The 24,492-nt window shown below is 36.6% G+C and overlaps 3 protein-coding genes across 4 annotated transcripts; all 3 read left to right on the top strand.

The window, feature by feature from the left end:
* Positions 1 to 354: 354 nt before the first annotated feature.
* LOC110930779 (pentatricopeptide repeat-containing protein At5g59600) lies at positions 355 to 2,636 on the top strand. Its single transcript, XM_022174158.2, has 2 exons — positions 355 to 650; positions 881 to 2,636. The coding sequence occupies exon 2, from the start codon at positions 1,017 to 1,019 to the stop codon at positions 2,622 to 2,624; it is 1,608 nt and encodes a 535-aa protein (XP_022029850.1). The 5' UTR covers positions 355 to 650; positions 881 to 1,016; the 3' UTR covers positions 2,625 to 2,636.
* Positions 2,637 to 4,296: 1,660 nt separating this feature from the next.
* Positions 4,297 to 10,517, top strand: LOC110930780 (prolyl 4-hydroxylase 1). Of its 2 annotated transcripts, none has more exons than XM_022174160.2 (12): positions 4,297 to 4,460; positions 5,634 to 5,681; positions 5,779 to 5,851; positions 6,114 to 6,166; positions 6,851 to 6,916; positions 7,049 to 7,123; positions 7,647 to 7,721; positions 7,830 to 7,900; positions 7,993 to 8,044; positions 8,139 to 8,228; positions 9,606 to 9,698; positions 10,205 to 10,517. In XM_022174160.2, the coding sequence occupies exons 2-12, from the start codon at positions 5,679 to 5,681 to the stop codon at positions 10,310 to 10,312; spliced, it is 759 nt and encodes a 252-aa protein (XP_022029852.1). In that variant the 5' UTR covers positions 4,297 to 4,460; positions 5,634 to 5,678; the 3' UTR covers positions 10,313 to 10,517. The 2 variants fall into 2 exon arrangements, with proteins under 2 accessions (XP_022029852.1, XP_022029851.1); XM_022174159.2 differs by having other exon boundaries at positions 4,300 to 4,460; positions 5,779 to 5,847.
* A 2,481-nt stretch (positions 10,518 to 12,998) lies between these two features.
* On the top strand, positions 12,999 to 18,483 carry LOC110930781 (oxygen-dependent coproporphyrinogen-III oxidase, chloroplastic). The gene is made up of 8 exons (XM_022174161.2): positions 12,999 to 13,673; positions 14,493 to 14,568; positions 14,864 to 14,958; positions 15,292 to 15,375; positions 16,086 to 16,173; positions 16,365 to 16,489; positions 17,356 to 17,454; positions 18,229 to 18,483. The coding sequence occupies exons 1-8, from the start codon at positions 13,116 to 13,118 to the stop codon at positions 18,295 to 18,297; spliced, it is 1,194 nt and encodes a 397-aa protein (XP_022029853.1). The 5' UTR covers positions 12,999 to 13,115; the 3' UTR covers positions 18,298 to 18,483.
* Positions 18,484 to 24,492: the final 6,009 nt, after the last annotated feature.

The raw sequence follows: 24,492 nt of genomic DNA, 5'->3' as shown, positions 1-24,492 counted from the left end.
ACCGTTTCGACATGTACCGTTCGACGCGTACCGTTTCGACCCGTACTGTTTCGACCATTACCGTTTCAAATCGAACCACTTCGACCCAAACCGTTTCGAATCGAACCACTTCGACCCAAACCGTTTCGACGCGAACCATTTCGATTCATACCGTTTCGACCCGAACTGGTGGTTGTGGGTGCCGGGGTGATGGATTTCAATTCACCTGACAACCAAACAAAACAGGAATTGAGATTCCAATTCCAATTGAAATGTTTTTCAATTCCAAATCCAAATCCAAATCCTTTAAATTCTAATTCTTATACAAATTCCAATTTCAATTCCAAATAATTCGGTGAACCAAACGCTCCCTAAGAACTTTTGTTAAGTGGAGTGACGAAACTGCCCTCTTTCTTCTTCCAATTGAAACCTAACGGACAGTTCTCCCATCCAGTGAAATATAGCAGCTACAGCTATAGTTCACCGGCTATTCCAACATTTGGTTTTATACGGAGGATTGTAACCGGCGACAATATCCGACGAGCGATTGGGACAAGTTCCTGTAACCTGTGAATGTAAACGGGTGCGGCTTCATCGTTTCTGTTAGTTTAGGTGGTCTCCATTGGCTCAAAAAATTAGCATCTATCCATTTCCGGCTCGAAACCGACCAGGTAAAACATTTGTAATTTCGTGATTTTGGATTTTTTTGTGCGATTTTTTATGGGGTTGGGTTGTGCACGTAAGGTGTTCGATGAAAGTCCTGATTCAGGATTTCAAAATGTACAAATTGAAATCATGAAAAAAAGGATTATCTTGCATTCTATTCTTTAAAAAATTGAATCTTATCTTGGGGTTTGATAGCTCAGCTTTGTTTAAGTGCATTTGTTGTTGTTTGATGCAGATTTTGTAGAGTAGATAAAGATCTTCTAGACATGCTACTACCCTCACGGTGAACATGGTTTTCACTCCACCAGATATCATCTGGTGGAACATATCGGATCATAACGTTATGCACGCCGTCAAGAATAAATAACACTATGAAGTACCCGTTTCTTTCAAACCACAACCCTTTTTCACCTCATCACTTTGCCGCCTCACTACAAAAATGCCTGAAATCAAAATCATTAAACCCGTGCAAGCAAATTCACGCGCTCATCCTAACATCAGGGACCGACATGAATCATTATTCTCTACATTCAAAACTGGTAGGTGTTTACGCAAGCTGCGGTTGTTTCACTTCCGCATATTCAATGTTTCAGATAACCCCCAATTTGAACGTTTTTGCTTACAATTGGATCATTTTTTCCTTAACGTTCAATGGGTGTTTCGAAGAAGCGATAAAGTACTTCACTTTACTTCAAAAAGCAAGAAATGTTGTTCCTAATAGTTATACGTTTTCGTTTCTGTTGAAGTGTTGTGTCGGTATGAGGGATTTACGAAAGGGGAAAGAGGTTCATTGTATGGTTAATAAGTTCGGGTTGCAGTTTGATTCATCTGTGGTTAATGGTTTGATTGATATGTATTGTAAGTGTGGGTGTTTATCTTATGCACGCAAAGTGTTTGATAAAATGCCTGAACCAGATGTTGTGTCTTGGACGAATATGATTTCTGCGTATTCTTACGCGGGTCGGCTCCAGGAATCGCAGTTTCTGTTTGAAAGAATGAAACTAGCAGGGTTGGAGCCTAATGAGTTTACATGGAACGCGCTTATAACCGCGTATGCTAGAATCGGAGATTGTGACGGTGCGCTTACTTCGTTTTCTAAAATGAGTAGAACCGGTTTAGTTCCTGATGTAGTTACATGGAACGCAATTATTTCCGGATTTGTTCAAAGTGAAAAAACAGCCGAAGCCGTTGAGTTATTTAGAGACATGTTGGTAGCCGGAGTCAAGCCCAACCCGATAACCATCACGGGCTTACTTCCTGCATTCGGGTCAACGGGCTCGGTTAAGAACGGTAAAGAAATTCACGGACTGGTCTATAGAACAAACATGTATGCGAATGTTTTTGTAGCTACTGCACTTATCGATATGTACTCTAAATGTGGGTACGCCAAACACGCGAGAAACGTGTTCAACGTCACGCCATTCAAGAACATTGCTTCATGGAATGCGATGATCGGATGTTACGGGAAACACGGGATGGTTGATTCCGCTATCGAATTGTTGGATAAAATGGAAGACGAAAACGTGCAGCCGAATCAAGTGACACTAACATGTGTTCTTGCTTCTTGTAGCCATGGTGGGTTGGTCAACAAAGGTTTGACTTTATTCAAGTCAATGAGAGAAAGTCAACGGGTCGAGATAAGACACGAGCATTACGCTTGTGTTATTGACATTCTTTGTCGGTCTGGGAAGATTGAAGAAGCGTATGGTTTGGTTCAAGAGTTGCGTACGGAAGTGACTGATTCGATGATCGGTGCGTTCTTGAACGGGTGTGTGGTTTATAACAGACCGGATTTGGCTAAAAAAGTGGGCGAAATTGTGATGAAAATGGAGGTGAAAGCACCAGGTGGGTTTGTTACTCTGTCTAATATTTATGCTGGTGAAGGAGAGTGGGCAAAAGTTGCAGAGTTAAGAGAAGTGATGAAGTTGCAAGGGGTTCAAAAGCAACCTGGATTTAGTTCTGTGTACAACAATATATAGTTTTTCTTTTAATTTTGTTGTATTTTTTTTTTTTTTGAGTTTTAGATTATTGTTTTTTTTTTTTGAGCCGGGTCTCACTGAAAGCTGTCTCTCTATTCCTACGGGGTAGAGGTAAGGTTGTCTACATCTTACCCTCCTCAAACTTTACCTTAGCTTTGCTATTGGTGGGATTTACTGAGTATGATGATGATGACGATGATTATTGTTTTTGTTATTTTTAAATTATTTTGATATTAGTTTTTGGTTAAATGGTTGGGTAATTGGTTTGGTTTGAGTTATACTTTTGACTAACAATACAGGTGGGTGTAATTTTTAGATTAGTGGGTCTAATGGGTCAAACTTGGTGAGAGTGTATTTAAAAGCATAAAAAAATCTTAAATCATTTGATCTAAAAAGTTATGTTTATTATTTGTAGTAATTTAACTAAGGGTGTCAATCGTAAGAGACTGAGAGGTTGAATAGTTGAACCCAAAGTCCAAACACGATCCATGTAATTATTCGTGTTAAAGACACCGATTCTAACATGGATACACTTAATAAAATAAATAACACATGTATAACCACTTTAGATTAATGATGAAAATATGTTACTCTATGTTAAAGGGTCTAAATGGTCAAATGGGTCACTTGAATCATACAATTAATCAATGAGTTACCACGCTGGCTGGCCGTTGTCACCACCGATACCACCAGTCTTACCCCACCATCGACGACTTTGTAGCGTCACCACCATTGCTGCCTCTCTCCTGCCATTGCCACTGGTAGCCACAAAAACAAATACAGTGAGTGAACCCATTTTGATACTTTTTTATAATGATGTGTTTGGGATTGGAATTTTTGGATGAAACCTTGTTTTGACTAAATCAAAACAATGCTTCCTTGAAAAGTTAAAACAACCAGTTTTGATACGTTATTAACCCGACTCACCTGTTTTACTATCTTATATTATATGTATGTATTATTTTAATAAAAATATTATATTCAATACTTCTTTGACAAAATTTAAATATTTTATTTAAATACCTAACAAAGTGTTTATATCCATCAAAGTGGGGTGGCTTCAAATCTCACAAAATTGTGGATTTTATGAGTATAAAATATAGGCAAATTGGATTTTAATAAACCAATCTAGTAGTTTTTGGCCAAAAATAATCCTGAGTTTATTCCCGCCAGTGGTCAAATCTTTGCATTTCGTCTGTATAATGGTCTGCTGTTAAAAATTAACTTAATGGAGTTAAGTTTTTTCCGAATTACAAACTGATGTGTTTAGGGCTTTTGATCAAAACAAGGATACGGGTCGATTAATGTAAAACCTACCTCCAAACGATGCTCTAAACGGCTTGATTTTTGAAGCACTGCTTTCGTCGTTTTGAGCACTGTTTCGAGGTAACCGACTCATATTCTCATTTCTGATCAAAAGCCCTAAAACATCAGCTTGTAATTCAGAAAAAAAAACTTAACTCTGTTATGTTTTTTTAATGACGAACCATTATACAAACAAAATGAAAAAAATTGGACCACTATAGAAAATAAACCGAGTCGAAATTATTATGTGCCAAAACTTGCTAAATTGGATTAGTTAACTCCAATTTGACTAAAAAAATACATATAAAAATAAAATAAAAAATAGAGAAGTTAAACTTATAAAAATGCAAAATAGGCCTAATGTTTTACTAGAAATAGAATAGATAGATAGGTAGAAAACCAGTGGGCGACTAAACCGGTCTTCAACACCAACATCCCGTCCGATCGGCATCTCCTCCGGATCCGGCATGGCTTCTGCAATGAAAATCGTTATCGCTTTACTTACACTTGTCACTCTCGGAATGATTCTCGGTCGGTAATTCTTCACTAATCATCATCTTAATACATACGTCACTCACTCTGTATTTTAATCAAATTGTTTCTCTTAAAATTGATTTATTAACTAATTTCTAGTACGGTTAACAATGTGGATTATGCTAAACTACTTCTTGATTTGCAGTTATATATTGAAATGGTACCAAGGGTTATAGATCCTAAGATACAAAGGAATAAAACATTGATTAAAGTATCAAATGATTATACTGCTTTTGCTGAGATTAACTAGGTTAGAAACATGATTGAATAAAGGGAATATTAAACAGTTAGGAAACATTATTAGTATTTTTTTTCTTTATTTCTTAAATTATCTTTTTTTAAATTAAGAAATAGGATACTAAGGGGTGAAATAAGAAAAGTTACAAAATTGTGATACTTGGGGCAACCAGTTACTTATTGGGCATTTTCGTAAACGATCATTTGTTGGTCTGGTCATTGTTGATGATAGGCATAGCTGTTAACGGCGAATAGTGATAAGGTAGGATGCTGCATAACGAATAGCGATAATTAGCGATGCACTAGATTTTTTTTATATGTATAGTATATCAAAATACCATAGTATATACACTAATTTACATGTATATTCAACAAAAACCTAAAATCCAGCTGAAAAATATGATATGTCAAAGCTGAAAAAATATAGACTACAAGTTAGCCAATGGACTGAAATGTAAAACCCTAAAAGATAAATACTATATATGGCGTAACCGTATGCACATATAATGTATATACGTGGGGGTGCTTGCGGGGCGGAGTGAAAGTGCACTAATTTTAACGTTATTTTACTAATTTCGTGAAAATAACGTTTAAAGAGGGGGATGGTTAATCATGCATCATGTGGTGGCGTTGATAGCCGAAAGACAAGGGAGTACATGCACTAATTGGCCTTTGTCTTAAGGCTTGATGCAAAACTAATATTGAGCAGGGGGTCTCACTGGAAGCAGCCTCTCTATTCCTACGGGGTAGAGGTAAGGCTGTCTACATCTTACCCTCCTCAGACTCTACCTTAGCTTTGCTATATGTGGGATTTACTAAGTATGATGATGATGATGACTATGATGATGATATGGCGTAAGTCACCATGTCTTTAGTCTTGTTCAGATAGTTTTTGCTAAATGTTTTTTTTTTGTTATGTTAATTACACTGCAGGAGGTCTGCTTCAGTTGGCATTTATTTGGAATTTGGAAGATTCATATGGTAAAATGTTCTCAACTATATCAGATTTCAAATTTGGCATGTATCTCTTTTTATATAGATTATTTCTTTACTATAACAATATTTTTTTTGTCTTTAGGCTCTGCGTTTCCTTCATTTAGAAGAACGCTCGGGAGTCAGAATGTTGGTGGTAATCAGTTGCCTGCAGGTCGGTATGTTACATATTATTCATCACAACAGTAAACTTTTCCTGGAGTTAATTGTATCACGAATCATTTAATATTATAAAATTTTGCAGTTAGCCTAAGCACAGCTAATAATTTTATACTTAGATCCTCAATATTTTGGCCCAATGTCACCTGCTCTTTTGTGTATATTTAATGCTATTATGTTCAATAAGAAAAAAAGAGAAAATAAAAGTTGTATGCAATTATTCTGTTTCTGACGTCATCTTTTATTCTTTTATGGTTTCAGTCGTATCTGGTTGGGGGAATGACAAAGAAGCTGCAATTTTACGAATTGGATATGTACGTTTTTCATCTAGACCTCTTTTTTTACATTTTAATTGTTAGATTTATACTTAGGGCTGCAAACGAACCGAACAAACACGAACAACTTGTTCGTTTGTTAAGAAATTTTTGTGTTCACGAACGGTTCATGAACACTTGTCGAACGAGATTTTATGTTCGTATTCGTTTGTTAAGGAAATGAACTTGTTCGTGTTCGTTTGTGTTTGTTTGTTAATTTTAGGCAATGAACGAAAACGTACGTTAATGAACACAAATGAGCATATGCTAATGTTCATAGACACAAATGGAAACAAAAGAAAATAAACAACGGTTCATGAACAGAATATATAATACATTAACACTTATTAAATATTATTTGTCAGAAATTTTGAAGTATATAAATTTTAAAATATAAGAATTAAAAACTCTAATGAACTATCGAACACAAACGAACACGTTACCGAACGTTCACGAACATAAATGAACGAACACGGCCTCTGTTCATGTTCGTTCATTTAACTAAATGAACGGAATTTCTTGTTCGTGTTTGTTTGTTTAATAAACGAACGGACACAAACGAACTTCCCGCCGAACAGTTCACGAACTGTTCGCCGAACGTTTGGTTCGTTTGCAGCCCTATTTATACTGCAACCTTATACCAACGTCAAACAAAGAATTTATATTATGTTATATTTTTTGCAGGTTAAACCTGAAGTAATTAGCTGGTCCCCACGAATCATTGTGTTCCACAACTTTTTAAGCGCAGAGGTACACAAATAACGTTTTTACAATGTTCGCTATGCTTTTCTGGGTTAACCAATATTATCCTTTGTTAATTTTTTTTATTTCATACTCATTAGTGGTGTAAGTTAACTCCTCGATTTTCTGTGACCATTGTAGGAATGTGATTATCTTAGAGCATTAGCCAAGCCCCGTCTTCATGTCTCAACCGTTGTGGATGCAAAAACCGGGAAGGTATTTCAAAACTATAAATAAGAGTGTTTTAATTAAAAGTAGAGTTAATTGCCCGGATGGTCCCTGTGGTTTTATGTTTTTTCACGTTTAGTCCCCACCTTTTGAAAATAACAGATATGCTCCCTATGGTTTGTCATTTTGTTACTCGGATAGTCCCTTGACATTTACTCTGGGGACTATCCGAGTAACAAAATGACAAACCATAGGGAGCATACCTGCTATTTCCAAACTAACTGACATCTAGTCAAGGGACTATCCGAGTAGCAAAATAACAAACCATAGGGAGCATACCTGCTATTTTCAAAAGGTGGGGACTAAACGTGAAAAAATGTGAAACCACAGGGACCATCCGGGCAATTAACTCTTAAAAGTATTTATAGAATAGGAATGCTTTAATTTTAGAAAATTATATTCTGTTAGACATGTCAATAGGATTAAATGGTGATTCGACTATTTTTATAATTTATTTGATCATATAAAGTATTCGATTTATGCATGCAATGACTCTTGTTGTCTTCAATAGGGAATTAAGAGCAACGTTCGAACTAGTTCAGGCATGTTTTTGAACCACGAAGAGCGAAAGTATCCAATGATACACGTGAGTATGCTTTCCTTGTATTAGTTGTGTGTGTATATTTATTTATTAATCAACCACTTTAAGCACCTGAATGTTATACACTTACACCCTTTCTTTTTGCACAACCAGGCGATCGAAAAACGAATTTCTACGTTTTCGCAAATTCCAATTGAAAACGGAGAGCTGATTCAAGTGTTAAGGTGAGTGTTTTATCCGATGAGTTCAATTGACACTAATTCATATGAATACTAATACATTTTCAGTATTAAAGCTAACATCTACAGAAGCACAGGTATGAACCAAATCAGTTTTACAGACCCCATCATGACTACTTCTCTGATACGGTAAGCAATTTATATATCTATCAGTGTATTATTTTTATTTGCCTAATTTGTTCTTTCATTCTTTGAAAGTGAATATATTATTATTTTTTTGTAGTTTAACTTGAAGCGTGGTGGTCAAAGAGTAGCAACGATGTTGATGTACTTGACTGATAACGTGGAAGGTGGAGAAACCTTTTTTCCTATGGTAAGCGATCAATGCTTGCGTTATAATCGAGCTCACATATGATTTAAACATTTGAATAATATTTATGCAAATAAAGTTTATTAAAGAATATCATACCTGTTCTACTAATATATACTGAAACATGCCTCTGATACTTTTGATTGATGACATCACTATGGGTTCGGCTCATTATAACTTACGATAGCTAGGCTCGTTTCGAGCTCTATTTCTAAAGCTCGACGCGTGAGTAGTTTTTCGAGCTCGGCTTGTTTATTATTTATTAATTTATATATACATATGTAGTTATTTTTATTTCTAATTATATTTTTTATATAGAACATAATATATGACGCCCCGCTTGTGGGGTGGGGGGGGGGGGGGATAGTGCACGGTCCTCCCAACCGCCAGAGTGATCCCAGTCCCACTCCGGGAGCCGCTACCCGACCAAGCTAGCTCCGCGGTGAATTCCCCTTGCCGAGTTCTTACCTTGGGCGACATATGCCACTCCCAAGACTCGAACCCGGCACCTCTGGGAAGAGGTGGGTGTCGGTGGCCAACTGGGCAACCCAAGTTGGTTACGCCCCGCTTGTGGTATGCGCATATAATGTATAAAAATATGTGGGCGCTAGGGGAGCAAAAGTGAAAGTGCACTAGTTTTAACGTTATTTTACTAATTTCGTGAAAATAACGTTAAAAGAGGGGGATGGTTAATCATGCATCATGTGGTGGCATTGATAGCCGAAAGACAAGGGGGTACATGCACTAATCGGCAGTCGTCTCAATTGCTGAGTGTTATGTGCCTTATGTCCAAGGCTTGATGCAAAACTACTATCGAGCCCGGGGTCTCATTGGAAGCAACCTCTCTATTCCTACGAGGTAGAGGTAAGGCTGTCTACATCTTACCCTCCTTAGACCCTACCTTAGCTTTGCTATTGGTGGGATTTACCAGTATGATGATGATATAGAACATAATATATGCTATTTAGTTAATTGACTAATCTATCATATTTTTATATATAATAATTATATTAAAAATAAAACGCATGTAAATAATATGCTCGTTTAGTCTCGTATGCTTACTCGAGCTCGATAAGTGAAGAAGCACAGGATTGGGCTTGTTTTTTGAACAAGCTAATTTTTAGGCTCGGGCTCAAGCTTGTAAAAGCTCGGCTTGATTCGAGCTTTTGGCGAGCTGATCTCAAGTGGCTCACGAGTGGCTTGGCTTGATTACTCCTCTAGACATCGTTCACCTATACTTGTTATGAGTTTACCTACATCATTTAATTTATATGTTCTTACATTTCTCTATAGTTTGCATATTAAATAACCAAGTTTTGTGCTTTGCTCTACTTTTGGTTCTTATCAAATACATCTGCTCTAACTTGTATAATATATCAGGCTGGTTCAAATGAATGTAGTTGTGGTGGAAAAATGGTGAAGGGACTTTGTGTTAAACCGAACAAAGGAGATGCTGTGCTTTTCTGGAGCATGGTTTGTTCCTCTAGACTCCTGACATTTCTATATTTATTTTAGAGTTAATTATTGTTTTCGTCCCCGTGGTTTGTCAAAAATCACTATTTCAGTCCATTAGTTTAAAAATTGCGATTTCAGTCCATTAGTTTAAAAATTGCGATTTCAGTCCCTGTGGTTTCACTTTCGTAACCATTTCAGTCCCCGTGGTTTCACTTTCGTAACCATTTCAATCCATTTATTCTGCAAGTACAGGGACTGAAATGGTTACGACGTGGACTGAAATGGTTACGAAAGTGAAACCACAGGGACTGAAATCACAATTTTTAACTAATGGACTGAAATAGTGATTTTTGACAAATCACAGGGACGAAAACAATAATTAACTCTATTTTTAAATAGCAACAGTTTGATATCTATGCCATGTTTTTTTGGTATATGTAGTAAAAATAATTTCAAAATATATTTTCCAGTGCTTTGTGGCATATAGTAAAATGTTTTTAATTTTTTTTTTATTTTTTTTGCAGGGGCTTGATGGACAATCAGACCCTGACAGCATTCATGGAGGTTGTGAGGTTCTCTCTGGAGAGAAATGGTCTGCTACAAAATGGATGAGACAAAGAGCTACTTCCTGAAGATTATTATTATACCAAATTTATTGGTGATATTTTACAAATATAGTGTCTAGTTTTTAATTTATGAAGCCAATACAAACAACTGAAACAATGTGCTAATTTTAGCCTCAAATTTGGACACTTAAGTTATGTCTTTTTAACATGCAAGGCTCCCTATAATAGATGTCAAATTTTGTTCTATCATTGTTGCTTGAAGGACTTGGCATACTACTTGGTCCCATGACAATATAGTTAACAATTTTTGTGGGTTGGTATGGGCTGTTCGACACCGCATAATGGTAATTTTGGCTAAACGTGTGATTTACTCGAACACTAACACGAGGATGTGTAATATTCAGGTTATATGATGTGCTACATTGAACACGATTAAATATATCTGGTTCAATGATACGAATGACATTACATGATATGTTTTAACACAAATCAAATATAAGTAGTCTGGCAACACGAATGTCAATATGGCATGGCACAACATGCTCCAACGCAATAATTGATATAAATAACTCACTTAAAATGGTTAATAAACACACTCAGCGCAAGAAGTAGTTTAGGATTAATTTGATGTTAATTAGTAGTAAGTAAGCATTGCCATTCAAATAATAATAATAATAATAATAAGACATAACTAACACAATAAAAAACTTGTAAAAAGTTTCATTTCACATTTCATATAATTCTTATCGACCCAAGTTGGTTGGTCACTACAGGGAATTTAGGAATAATTAACCAAACTAAAATGATTAATTAAAATGGTCACTACAGGGAATTTAGGAATAATTAACCAAGCGGGTTAGGTAGGTGGAGTCACATTTTTTATCGTGTCATAAACGGGTCAACCGTGCCACCTTAGCGGAGCACTAAGCGCGCACACCACCATGAAGGGGCGCATTCACCATTAGGCCAAGGGGCATACTCAGACCACCCGTAGTGGGGCGTTTTTTTTTTAAAAATTCAAAAAAAAAACGCCAGAAAACGCCCCCCACCCCATTACACCCGGCGTTTCCGGGCGTTATTTTGGAAAAAAAATCAAATTGGCGTTTTAATTAAAACGCTTTGCACATTTGAAAAGGGCCAATCAAAAGTCTCCAACATTATGGTATCTGACAATCACTTTTGTCCACCCAATGACATTTGAGCCACCCCACATGTCTCTGATAACTTTTTGAGCTACCCACATTTCGTTTTTTTTTTTTTTTTTTTTTTTTGCATTAAAAATAATATGGGCGTTATTGGAATAATGCCCCACTACACCTCTTTTGCTATAATGCCCAACGCTGACTAGGATGCCACGTGTCGGGTAACGCCCCATGGTGGGGGCATTATATTTGTTCACCACTACGGGTGGTCTCATGGAGAAGCTCCTTGGGAGTTGAGGTGGCGGGCCTGGAGAGTTCCCCTTTCCCCTCAAAATTTCAGGGCTTCCAAGGGTGTGGTCCCGATCTCCCAGTATCCTTTATTCCTCTCTAACCCTCTCTTCGTTCTCTCTCTCTCTCTCGTCTTTATTTTATTAAAAAAATAGGAAAAAAGGTGGGGATTAGGGAAGAGCATAGCATATATTCATAGGAGGGGAGATAAATAAGATAAAATAAGATGGTGATGTGACGCTAAGCAGATATCCATGGATCAGGAAAGAGTATAATGCATAGCCTTACAGGATTTAAAGATAGAAGATATAGAAGCCTCTGTGTCTTAACTGACACGTTCACATTTGACGTACCGCACACATGACACTTTTTCCCCCTCCTTTCATATACAAGACCATGTGTAGTGGTGGAATAAAATAATGCCCCACCATAGGGCATTATTCGACACGTGTCATCCCAGTCAGCATGGGACATTATTGCAAAAGTGGCGTAGTGGAGCATTATTCCAATAACGCCCCTTCCAATCAATAAACAATTATTTTTTTGTAGAGAAAAGAAAAAAAAAAAGAAATGACACCTTACACTTGGACCACTCCCATTGGCCAGATCCAATTTGCATTTGACCACTTTTGCATATATTTTTTTTTAAACGCCGGCTTGCAACATATTCAAATATAACGCCGGATAACGCCCGGTGTGGGGGGGCGTTTTGGGACGGTTTTTTTTTTCAATTTTTTTAAAAACCACACCCTACTTCGGATGGTCTAAGACCGCCCGTAGTGGGGCGTTTTTTTTTTTTAAAAATTGCAAAATAACGCCATATAACGCCCAAACCCCCATTACACGGGGCGTTTTGGGGCGTGATTTTTGAAAAGAAAACGTTTTGGCGTTTTAATTAAAACGCTATGCACATATGGTCTTAACCAATCAGTTTTGAGCATTCCCTGACAACTTTTGACAACCTCACTTTTGTTTTAAATGCCCTGACAACATGCATTTGTTGTTTGTTGACTAGCCAATGGAGTAATGACAACATGCACAGGACCCGAAAGCATACACATGACCATTTTGTTTTTTTTTTTTCTAATTGGAAGGGGCGTTATTGGCATAATGCCCCACTACGCCACTTTTGCTATAATGCCCCAACGCTGAGTAGGATGTCACGTATCGGATAATACCCCATAATAGGAGCATTATGTTTGTTCCTAGATAGTCTAAAGTTGGAAACTAATGTCTACATCTAACCCAATTACTGTGTTCTTTCTATACAACTTCAGATTTTCCCATGGTTTTGTGCTATTTGTATTTGACCAAAATAATAATATAATAATATTATATCAAAGTCCACATGTAATTTGAAAATGGATAGCCTTTCCTATCTTCTTCACATCCATTAAACCCCTTCAACGTTCATCCCCCAAACAACAATCTTGACCATCATGATCTCTTCACTCCCTTCAACCTCTACATTTCAATTACCCACTTCCACCCCTCCACCAACAAAAACCCTAACCCTAATCACCCCCTATTCCATTTCCCACCAATTCCCCTGCAAAAAACCAATAAAAAACACAACTTTCAAGATCCAATCATCACCCTCATCACACATGATCGAAAAGGAGACCGCAGAGACCCACCGTCCGGACACTTTTCTCCGAGATTCCGACGGTGGATCATCGGTTGAAGCGGGTTCAATTAGAGCTCGCTTTGAGAAGATGATACGGGAGGCGCAGGACAGCGTGTGTGCGGCGATTGAGGCGGCGGACGGTGGTGCGAAGTTTAAGGAGGATGTGTGGTCGAGGCCGGGTGGGGGTGGTGGGATAAGTAGGGTTTTGCAAGACGGTGCCGTTTGGGAGAAAGCTGGGGTGAATGTTTCGGTGGTGTATGGTGTGATGCCACCTGAAGCTTATAGGGCTGCTAATCCTGCTGCTAATGCTGCTGAAAATGGCAACTTTAAGCCTGAACCTGTTCCCTTTTTTGCTGCTGGTGTTAGCTCTGTAAGTCAAGGTTTTCTTCTTTTTTTTTTTTTTTTTTTTTTTTTTTTTTTTTTTTGGGATCTGTTTATCATGCATTTTGACAGATGTTGCGGTTACTAGTTTGATACTTCATTGTTTGATTTATTCTTTATGTGATAATGATGCACAAAATGTTTGCTTTTTTTAAACTTTTAGTACCCTTGGGTTAAGGGGGGGGGGGGGGTTCTGATTTGTGGGCTATGCAGTTAATATCGGTGATATATCGGTCCCCTAGTAGTATATCGGTCAGAATATCGGTACTGATGTTATCGGCTATATTGACCGATATATCACTGAATTATTGGTGTTACGTTGCTATATATATAAATTCTGTATTATATTGAAATTACCGATATCTCACCGAGATAACCTATATCTCAAATATCGGTTCTTGACCAATATCCGATATTTTACCGCATTAACTGCATAGTTCGTGGGGCGAAGAGGAAAGGCATCAGGGGCAAAATGGTGCGCCTCATGGAGTTCTGGTTAAAATTGGTCGAGTTTAGGGTTTGGTAGGAGGTTTATATGTAAAAACAATATAAGGGATGAAGAAATCATGAAAGGTTTACTTGATAAATAGGTTTATGTGTGAAACAGATTAGAGGTAAGCAGCTTATAAGTTATATGGTTGTACATGTGATGCGCCTGCCTTGCGCTTTTTTACGCTAAGCGTGGGTTGTTTATGATCATATATGTTTAGCTACCTATGCTATCTTCTGATTTCTTTTCTTTTATGTATATGGTTAGTAGTAGCAAATAGCAATCTTTTGATTTCTGCGATTCTGTACTTGTTGACAGGTTTTACACCCAAAGAACCCTTTTGCACCAACGTTGCATTTCAATTATCGTTATTTTGAGACTGATGCTCGAAAAGGTAGAATGCTCATTTACGTATTTCTTTCAAGATTTGGAGTCTTATGACCCAATTTGAGTTGTTTTTGTTAGTAATTGATAATATAAAAGGTTATATAAGAATTTTTACTCGACCCTATGCCATATAATAGTGATTACATGATGGAATGATGAATTACAGTTCTCAAAGATTACAGTTTAAAACTAAATATTCGTTTCTTGCATATGGGATAAGCCGTAAGCGTCTCTTTTCGATTTCATGTCGGTGAAATAAACTTGTGCTAAATGAACAATTATTTACTTGTTAATGCATACAGATGCTCCCGGAGCACCAAGATCATGGTGGTTTGGTGGCGGTACTGATTTGACACCTGCTTATATATTCGAAGAAGATGTCAAGCACTTCCATACGGTAAATATTTTACTTCTGGTCGATAAAGTTAGTTACTTGTAAGTACACTGAGGTAATGTTAACCAGTTCATGTGCATCTGATCAAGTTGGTTAAAAAATTGGAATGGGTCAAAAGGTTTAAACGTCAGCCCAAAGCATGGGCAAATGTTTATAGCATTCTAAATTGTTTTGCTCATAAATAGTTGCATCATTAGTTTATTTGTAGTTTTTGTAACCAGGATTAATATACTGATTATTTTAAAACTGAAGAAATGCCACCTGTTTTGACTCTGTTTTGCCATTTTTAACATGAATATTTTTACTAGTAGTTGATCATGTTTTTTTTCCTTCTAGGTACAAAAAAATGCCTGTGACAAATTTGATCCGAGCTTCTATCCACGTTTCAAGAAATGGTGTGATGATTATTTTTACATTAAGGTATACCTTGTATGTGTGTTTATATATATATTGTATATTTGTAATTGAAAAATCTCATACTATCCGAGTTTATATTTCATGACATAAACCAATATACATGGATATTAGAAAAACATTCTACTAGATTATACATAATTTGGAAGAATTTAAGGCACACAAGTGCCGATTAGAACAATGTTGTTACTTTCAAAAAAAACTTTAAAAAATTAGAACATAGATTTTTGGAAAAATTACAAGTTTTGTCCTTTATCTTAATACCACTTATCAGGCAGTGTCCTTTTTAAAGAATTTTGACAAGTTTTGCCCTTTGCAAGAAATTTTGTTGCACGTTTTGTCCTTTAGGCTTAACCCAGTTAGATTTTCTTGTTAAATCTTGTCACCCAAGGGTATTTTAGTCTTTTTACCCATTTATGTAATATTATTTAAAAGAATAAAACAAAATATTTTAGGGTTGACTCTTGAAATAAATGGGTAAAAAAACTAAAATACCCGTGGATGACAACATTTAACAAGAAAATCTAACTGGGTTAAGCCTATAGGACAAAATGTGCAACAAAGTTCCTTGTAAAGGGCAAAACTTGTCAAAATTTGTTAAAAAGGACACCGCCTGATAAGTGGTATTAAGATAAAGGACAAAACTTGTAATTTTTCCTAGATTTTTTTTTTTAAATTCAACAGTAATTTAGTTTTGTTTCAATTCATATATGCAGCACCGAAATGAGAGACGGGGGCTTGGAGGCATATTTTTCGATGATTTAAACGACTATGATCAAGAAATGCTCCTCTCTTTTGCCACTGGTATATTCAAAGCAGCTCTCAGTTATTTGCTTGTTCATCTTAGAGGTGGCTAGATGGGTGGGTCGGGCAATGTGTCAAAATGAATATTTTTCTATCGGTCATTTGAATTGACCCAAAACGCTCTGTCCATTTTTGATTTATTTCAGTAGTTACTTTTTAATGATCTCATTTTCGCACACTGAAAATTGCAGAGTGCGCCAACTCTGTGGTTGATGCATATATACCGATTATAGAAAGGAGAAAGGATACGCCATTCACTGATAAACACAAGGCATGGCAGCAACTGAGAAGGGGCCGTTATGTGGAATTCAATTTGGTACACCCTTTTGACATACTTATTGCTATTAACTTATTATTACGGGCTGTTTGTTTACCTCTTAATGAGACTCTTAATGGTTCAGACCTCTTACTGGTTCAACACTTAATGGTTCAGACCTTGGTTTTAAAATGCGCGCATTATGCGCGCATAATGCGTGATGCGCCCGATGCGCTAATGAGAGCGCATCGCAACAGCTGATGCGATGCGTTTACGTGATGCGAGAATATTGCGCGCATTTCGCATAATGCGCTCATCGCATAATGCGCTCTGATGCACGCAACATTGTTTCTTATGCTTTTTTTCCAGATTTTATGAACTGTGTTCGGTTTTTCCATAATTAACATCTTAGTATGCTTGATTTGAACCAAAAAACACAACTCTTATCTTCCAATTACGTCAGTTTTTTTACTTTAAGTATGTTTTTATAAGTTTTTATGTATAAATAATTTTTAACTATTTTTTTATAAAGAACGCATCACATACGTGATGCGCTCGCTGCGCGCATCGCGCATCACGCATCAGATTTTTGGACTAAACGCATCGGAGCGCATCACGCAATTTAAAACCAAGGTTCAGACTGTTTGTTTCATGAATGGTTCAGACATTTGCCTCTGAATGGTTAAGATTTATACAGAGTCTGAATGGTTAAGACCTCTAATCTGAATTGGTCAGACATTTGCCTCTGAACGGTTAAACATTATACAGGCTCTTAATGGTTCAGACCTCTTACTGGTTCAGCACTTAATGGTTCAGACCTCTTATTGGTTCAACACTTAACTATTCAGATGTTGCCAAACAGCCCCTTATTAATTATTATTTATCTTTTACTATCATGTGATTATAACCTTTTGAACAAATAAAAGGTGTATGATCGAGGGACAACATTCGGTCTTAAAACTGGAGGTCGGATTGAAAGCATTCTTGTCTCTTTGCCGCTAACAGCCAGATGGGAATATGACCATGTAAGTATTGAGATTGACGGGTCGGGTAATGGGTCAAACGAGTTTGGGTTGAACCATATTGTTCTTTTTTTGTATGGGTTGTAATAGGCTGGAGTCTGGTTGACCTACCCGGCTACCCTCATTTTTTATTAACTTCTAGTTTTCTTACATATAAGTAATGTTTTTAGTTAAAGTCACAAAAACAATAACATTGCGGTAATAATGTTAAATATTAACATTAAGAAATGAGTTAACTGTCATTTTCGTCCCTGTGGTTTGCTCACTTTTGCCATTTCAGACCAATTTTCAAAAATGGACCAATTTTCTCCCTGACATACTGGAAACGTGCCACTTCAGAGTTCAGTCCAAAAATTAAAACCCAGTTAAGTCAGACGGGTTAAATGAAGGGAATTATTGTCAATTCATAAAATAAGGTGAAAATAAAAGATATATGAATTGACAATAATACCCTTCATTTAACCTGTCTGACTTAACTGGGATTTAATTTTTGGACTGAAGTGGCATGTTTCCAGTATGTCAGGGAGGAAACTGGAGCATTTTTTTAAAATTGGCCTGAAATGGCAAAAGTGAACAAACCACAGGGAAGAAAATGACAGTTAACTCTTAAGAAAATAGACGTTAAACAATAAACAATTGTCAACCCGTTTTGAGATTAAAGACAACCCAAATAGACCGTTTCAGAATGAACGAGTTGAAACTGCCGCCTTTATTGTATGATACTATGATTGCTGATTGGGTTATTGAAACCGAAATATATAATTTGTGGATGAACAGAAACCTGAAGAGGGTAGCGAAGAATGGAAACTTTTGGATGCTTGTATTAACCCGAAAGAGTGGGTTTGAATCTGATAATGGTTTTGCTTAGCTTGTAAAATACCGTTTGCGCGATCGTTTCACGTTTGACTTTTTTTTCCTTTTCCTAATGTAGAGATAGGGATTTTAGTTGAGCAACTAGATTGTAAACCGAGGTTACGACGGGTGGCAATGTTGTATTTTCTTTTCTATATGTATGTTTTGTTCTTCCGTTCATTTCGTTCTTATGTTCGTTTGTTTCTTACACGCGGTTTCATTTGGGGTTTTGCGCGCGCGCGCTTTCTAGGGCGAAGTTTATGGTTCAGGGAATTCTATACTATAAACACCAGTTGGTAAAATGGATGATGAATTAGGCGGGGTAACATGTTAAAACGAGTGGATTTTGAAAAAAAAAGAGTTAAATGATATTTTAGTCCCTGTTGTTTGGGCCATTTTGCCAGTTTAGTCCAAATGTTTCATTTTTCGCCTATGGGTCCAAAAAAATTTCACCGTTGCCATTTTAGTTCACTGGATTAACTTTATCCATTTTTTTCTGTTAACGAGAAGGGCAATTCGGTCATTTTATATGTAATTCTGTTAGCTAGAAGAGCAATTCAGCCATTTAAAATAACCGAATTGCCCTTCTCGCTAACAGAAAAAACGGATGAAGTTAATCCAGTGGGCTAAAATGGCAACGGTGGAACCTTTTTGGACTCACATGTGAAAAAATAAAACATTTGGACTAAACTGGCACAATAACCCAAAACACAGGGAATAAAATAACATTTAACTAAAAAAATTAATTAGTTGGGTGATTCGGGCTCGGCTCATTATCATTTTATTTTACTTGTTATGCTTAAGAATATTAGAAATAATTGATAGTTTGTTATAAAGCGGACTATAGTAATAATGATTGAACCTTTTTTCTCAAATAGAATCTAAATCATAATGAAATAAGCCTTACAAATAGGCATGCAAATGAACATAATAAACACGAATAAAGGCATGTTTGTATTCGTTTATTTAACTTTAACCGAACACGAACATATAACCGAACACATATTTTTGTTTATGTTCGTTTATTAAGAAAATGGGCATGTTTGTTTATGTTTGTTCGTTTAAAATTTAAGCGAACAATTCATGAACGTAAATAAACATAAACAAACTTAAACGAATATAATTTAACAACACAAATAAACGTAATTGAACAAACATAAATGAACACAAATGAACATAATTGACTAAAAATAAATGAACATGAAGTAATTTTTTATATAAATTAGTGATTAGTTATGATAAATTTAATTAAAAAACTGTCTTTTATTATTAGAAAGCCCAATTACCAGTTAATTATATTTATATAAGTAGTTAGAAAGTTTCTATTAAGTTTAAACGAACATAAATGAGCATAAAATGAACGAACATAAATGAGTGAACAAAACTTGTGTTCGTATTCGTTTGTTTATTCTTAAACGAACTTTCCGCCGAATAAGTTCACGAACAATTCAAGAACCTTTGGTTCGTTACAGGCCTACTTGCAAATTCCTGTCAAAACAGTTTGTAAAAAACACAAAATGTAACGTTCTTGTAAAAGTTAGGGTTGTTTTGGGCCATGAAAACTGTCAAGCGGGTTGAATTGGGCCTAAGTAAAACAAAGTAATATTAACTTGGTTAAGCACCTGGGCTGAAAAAACTCCCCGACCCGACCCTAAAGAATGAATTCTTTTATTCATCTCCTATCATCTAAATTTAAATATGCAAATTCATATATATCTATTAATTCATCACATCTTGATGAATAGTATCATAATTTGTCTTGTGTGGTTTTATGGTTTTATGTTTTTTTTACAAGTTTATTTCTTATTTTTTATAATTTTGTCATAAAAAGTTAAACAAACTTAACTTTTTTATTAGTTTACGTGTTACGTTTTTTCCTGGATTTGGTCGTCGTTTGGTTGCTACTTAGCATAGTGTTTGGTGATTACATTTGGTCCCTTAAATTTTTTTTCGTTCGGTTGCTAATTAGCATGTTATTTGGTAATGCGTTACGTGAGTCACTTGGTGTTAAACATTCGTGTTCTCTTTTACGTTTTTTTCCAGTTTTGGACGTGGTTCGGTTGCTACTTAGAACAGTTTTACGTCCCCCGGCCCCGCAAAACTGATAACACAGTTTTATGCCCCAGCCTCACAACGTGGTGGCTTAAGACTAGTTAATCTCATTTCTCAATGATTTGCAAATTAATCTCATTTCTTAATATATCATCATCATCATCATACTCAGTAAATCTCATCAATACCAAAGCTAACGTAGGGTCTGAGGAGGGTAAGATATAGACAGTCTTACCTCTACTCCATAAGAATAGAGAGACTGCTTCAAGTGAGATCCCGACTCGATTAATCACATTTCTCAATGATTTGCAAATTAATCTCATTTCTCAATGACTCAATCCACCTTTTTGATATGGAAAGCCAAGGCCCACTGGCTTACTCAAAGGCTAACATTAGATTGGTATTTTCAATTGTGGGCCTCTTTATGATTATAGTTAACTTTCACTATTCACATGATCACATCTTAACTTGAGGCAAAAAGTCTTGGCCAAATATAATAATTTTTATTTATACACAATATTTTATCTATCTACTCCATTTTTTCGTTTTCTTTTATATATATATTTTTTTTTGTATCCATGCATCACAATTTCTATATCAGTAAACTGTTTTACTTTTACTACATTTTTACTATTTACAGGTGAATTTTTTTGTTTATATTCATATTAAAAGTGCTATCTATGTATTGATAAAGCTTATATTCATATTAAAAGTGCTATGCATTGATAAAGCTTGCATACTAAACTGTTCATAACGATGTAATGATTTTTAATGATAATGATAAAACGATAATCGAAAATAACCTAATGAAACTATGCAATACTATTATGAAGCTGACTGAGATGTTGGTTAAGGCCTACAGTTTAACATGACCAAGAAGAGGGGGGGGGGGGGGGGTCAAGAGGGTCCGCTGAGTCACTGAACCCCTGGATATAGAAATTTGTAACAATTTTATATATAGAATCTTATGTATTCTAAGAAAAAACATATTCTAGACCATCTAGTTGTAGTTGGTAGAAAAGAGAGTCTTATGATGACCCCTGACAAGTTCCACACTGTGTATAACGTATAGCAACAATTTCTCGACACATCATATGCAAAAAGGATGTAAGAATTGATGTTTGTCAAATTACATCAATCAACAATTTGATGAGTTTACTCACAAAGTCTTTGCCGACAGATGTTTTTGAGAAATTAACTTGTATATGAAACTAGTATTTGATAGTGGGCTAAATTAATTTGATTCTACTTTAGAAAAAGTTGTGTTCTCCACTAGGTAATGTTGGGTGAGAAATGTGTGCATGCATGTGTGCTCGAGCCAGAAAGGCAAAGTATGCTGTTCAAGTCACAGGACAAAGAGCCAACCATGGTCCATGGGTTATATGTTAACGTGTTAGTGATATTCGAGGTCCGGTATTGTTTATGAACTCAAGATCTTCCCGTTCCATGACTGATGTCAGATTTAGCTAGGGTGTTACCCCTACACCCCCCCCCCCCCCAACACACACACATATATGAGAATACTTAATTAAGTAGTGAATCTCCTCTCATCCACAGTCAATACGCCCAAAGTGCATTAGTGATACTATACAACATCTCTTATGTCTAGAGGTCATGTATAGTTTGCCGTTACAATACGTTTGTGGTATGCCCTGTACTTTGAATATAGGGAAATCATATTCAAATAAATGAAATCCTTACTATTTGCTCCAGTGGCGGAGCCACATTAAGATGATTGTGACACCAATGTATTTTGTGTATCATATAACGTGTATAGGAAAATTTAGAGCGATGCCAAAGGTCTTTTTTTTTTTTTTTTTATGATTTTGGATTCTTTCAAGTCTCAACCAATCATTTAACTAGAGCTTACCCCTTCTACGAATTCTATCGTTATATTATCAGTCACAAGTATATACACATCACTGCATGTAGGTTGTTAGTCTCAACTGGTAACTATTTGGCTCTTAGACGCTTTAATTATTAGATGCATGATTGCCTTTTGACGTTTAAAGCATTTGTTTTAGATTTGGTGGTACCATTTAGAAAAAAAGTGATTGTATTTAGGTTGAACATGTGTTGTATTTTTGTATATATATTATATGTTTATAAGATAGCATGTCCATTATATGTTGTAAAAGTGTTAGATATGATACTCTGTAATCGAGATTAATTTGATGACCAAAGGGAATTATAATATACATCGAATAAGTTAGGAGGTGCGGGAATGCACGCTTGCTGGAATCGTTATAATTCCAAGTATTTGGGCTGCCCCCGGGAGCAGGGTCCAAGGGGCTGCCCTGGGGGGTCTAAGGAGCAGAGCCCTTGGCTGGGGTCAAGCCTGTCACACCCCCAAAATCCACATGCGGAGTACCATCCGCTTGAGGGCGTGACTGACCAGGATCCAACCACCGATTATACTGACAATTTAATTAATAGCAAAAGTAGTATTCACTAACCACAGGGTTAGCAATTATCATAACCAAGTTCAAAAGGTTTTAAGTCCGGATAGTAATGTAAGTAGCGGAAGCATAGACGAAACAGTTTAAAACAAAGTTCTTGTTCATGTTATTTAGAACCCAACACATGGGTTTGGCGACCACTACACATCCCCAAGCAGCAAGCTCCTGAGTCACTGGGTACCTGCAAAGCATGCAGTAGAGTATCAACAATAATGTTGGCGAGTTCACGAATTGTCCAGTTTTTTTTTTTTTTATTTCAAAAAGCTTGTCTCACCAGTTAATTTATCCGTTTATACATGCCATGGGGAGCTACCCCAAAAGTAAGCTACTAAACTGTTTTTCTAATACCGAATACTAGGTGACCGTACGTTTCCGCAGAATGCCCCGTGTCAATGTTCTATCATCATTGATGATTTGCCAGAGTCTATTAGTTCACTCCCGATCCCATACACGGGCACGGTGTGAGGCTGGTAAGACCTAAATAGCGCTATCTAACTAATAACCCGTTCGCCTGGCCCCGGCGACTAATCGGTATTATGTAGTAGGGACTTGAATGATAGAGTTTTGTTTAGTGTTGCTTGTTGCATTCCGTATAAGCCGTAATTAACTAAAAAGTCCCACACAAGGGGAGAAAATAGGTTTGTATCCCTTTTACAAAGGATAGCTGTCACACCCCCAAAATCCACATGCGGAACACCACCGCTTGGAGGCGTGACTGACAAGGATCCAGCCACCAATTATACTGAGCATTGAATTAATAGTAGAAATATTTAATATCCAAAATAGTTAGCAACATCGTAGTTTAAGTTCGATAATTAGTTTAACAAAACAGCGGAAGCATAAACCAAATAGTTTTAAAGATAGTCCTTAGTTCAAGATAGTTAAACCCAACACACGGGTTTGACGAACACTACACATCCCCAAGCAGCAGCTCCTGAGTCACTGGTTACCTGCAAAGCATGCAGTAAGGAGTCAACAATAATGCTGAGTGAGTTCACTAGTTGTCCAGTTTTAGTTTACCCAAAACTTAAGTTGTTTAGATAAAGCATTTATAATCACGTTGTGGGGAGCTACCCCATCTGTAAGCTCACTAAACTGTAGATACCGAAACTGTTGACGGAAAGTTGTTGTGCCCCGAGTCAATGTCTATCGTCATTGACCATGTTGCAAGGTCTACTAGTTCACACCCGATCTCCCCCGGTCACGGTGTGAGGTTGTCAAACCTAATAGCGCTATCAACTAATAACCCGTTCGCCCCCGGCGATTAATCGGTACTGTAAGCAGGGACTTAAAGTGATAGAGTTTCGTTTAGCATGGCTAGTTGTGATTCACAAATAATATCCAAACGTATCTCCCCCGGAGATAGTAATTACCCATTCTGTTTTCCCCCGGAAGTAATGGTTCAAAGTGTTTTTCCCAAAGTTGGTAGTTTGTTCGTGTCCCTCCGCGGGACGCATGCTTTTAGTGTGTGAACTCACCTTGGGTTGCTCGGCAGATTAGGTTACTTGTCAAACACGTTGGTCACTACGTCCTAGCATGGTTACCGGTATAGGTCAGGTTTGGTGTACAAGCATTCACGTAAAAACTTACACGTAACTACCACGTATCATGCATACGAGTAAACAGTGGGTTATTGGGCCGGCCCTAACATTTACACAATCAAACAGTAACACATAGT

The sequence above is a fragment of the Helianthus annuus genome, chromosome 3 (genome assembly GCF_002127325.2).
Source record: "Helianthus annuus cultivar XRQ/B chromosome 3, HanXRQr2.0-SUNRISE, whole genome shotgun sequence".
Taxonomy (NCBI): Eukaryota; Viridiplantae; Streptophyta; class Magnoliopsida; order Asterales; family Asteraceae; genus Helianthus; species Helianthus annuus.
This window is presented reverse-complemented; position numbering and strand designations above follow the sequence as displayed.

Bases quoted from the DNA above. Each gene is read 5' to 3' on its own strand.
- LOC110930779 (XM_022174158.2), top strand. From the start codon at position 1,017: ATGAAGTACCCGTTTCTTTCAAACCACAACCCTTTTTCACCTCATCAC.
- LOC110930780 (XM_022174159.2), top strand. From the start codon at position 4,397: ATGGCTTCTGCAATGAAAATCGTTATCGCTTTACTTACACTTGTCACT. The intron at 4,461-5,633 runs GTCGGTAATTCT...ATTACACTGCAG, and splicing joins CACTCTCGGAATGATTCTCG to GAGGTCTGCTTCAGTTGGCA. The intron at 8,045-8,138 runs GTAAGCAATTTA...ATTTTTTTGTAG, and splicing joins ATGACTACTTCTCTGATACG to TTTAACTTGAAGCGTGGTGG.
- LOC110930781 (XM_022174161.2), top strand. From the start codon at position 13,116: ATGATCTCTTCACTCCCTTCAACCTCTACATTTCAATTACCCACTTCC. The intron at 14,959-15,291 runs GTAAATATTTTA...TTTTCCTTCTAG, and splicing joins ATGTCAAGCACTTCCATACG to GTACAAAAAAATGCCTGTGA. The intron at 16,490-17,355 runs GTACACCCTTTT...AACAAATAAAAG, and splicing joins GTTATGTGGAATTCAATTTG to GTGTATGATCGAGGGACAAC.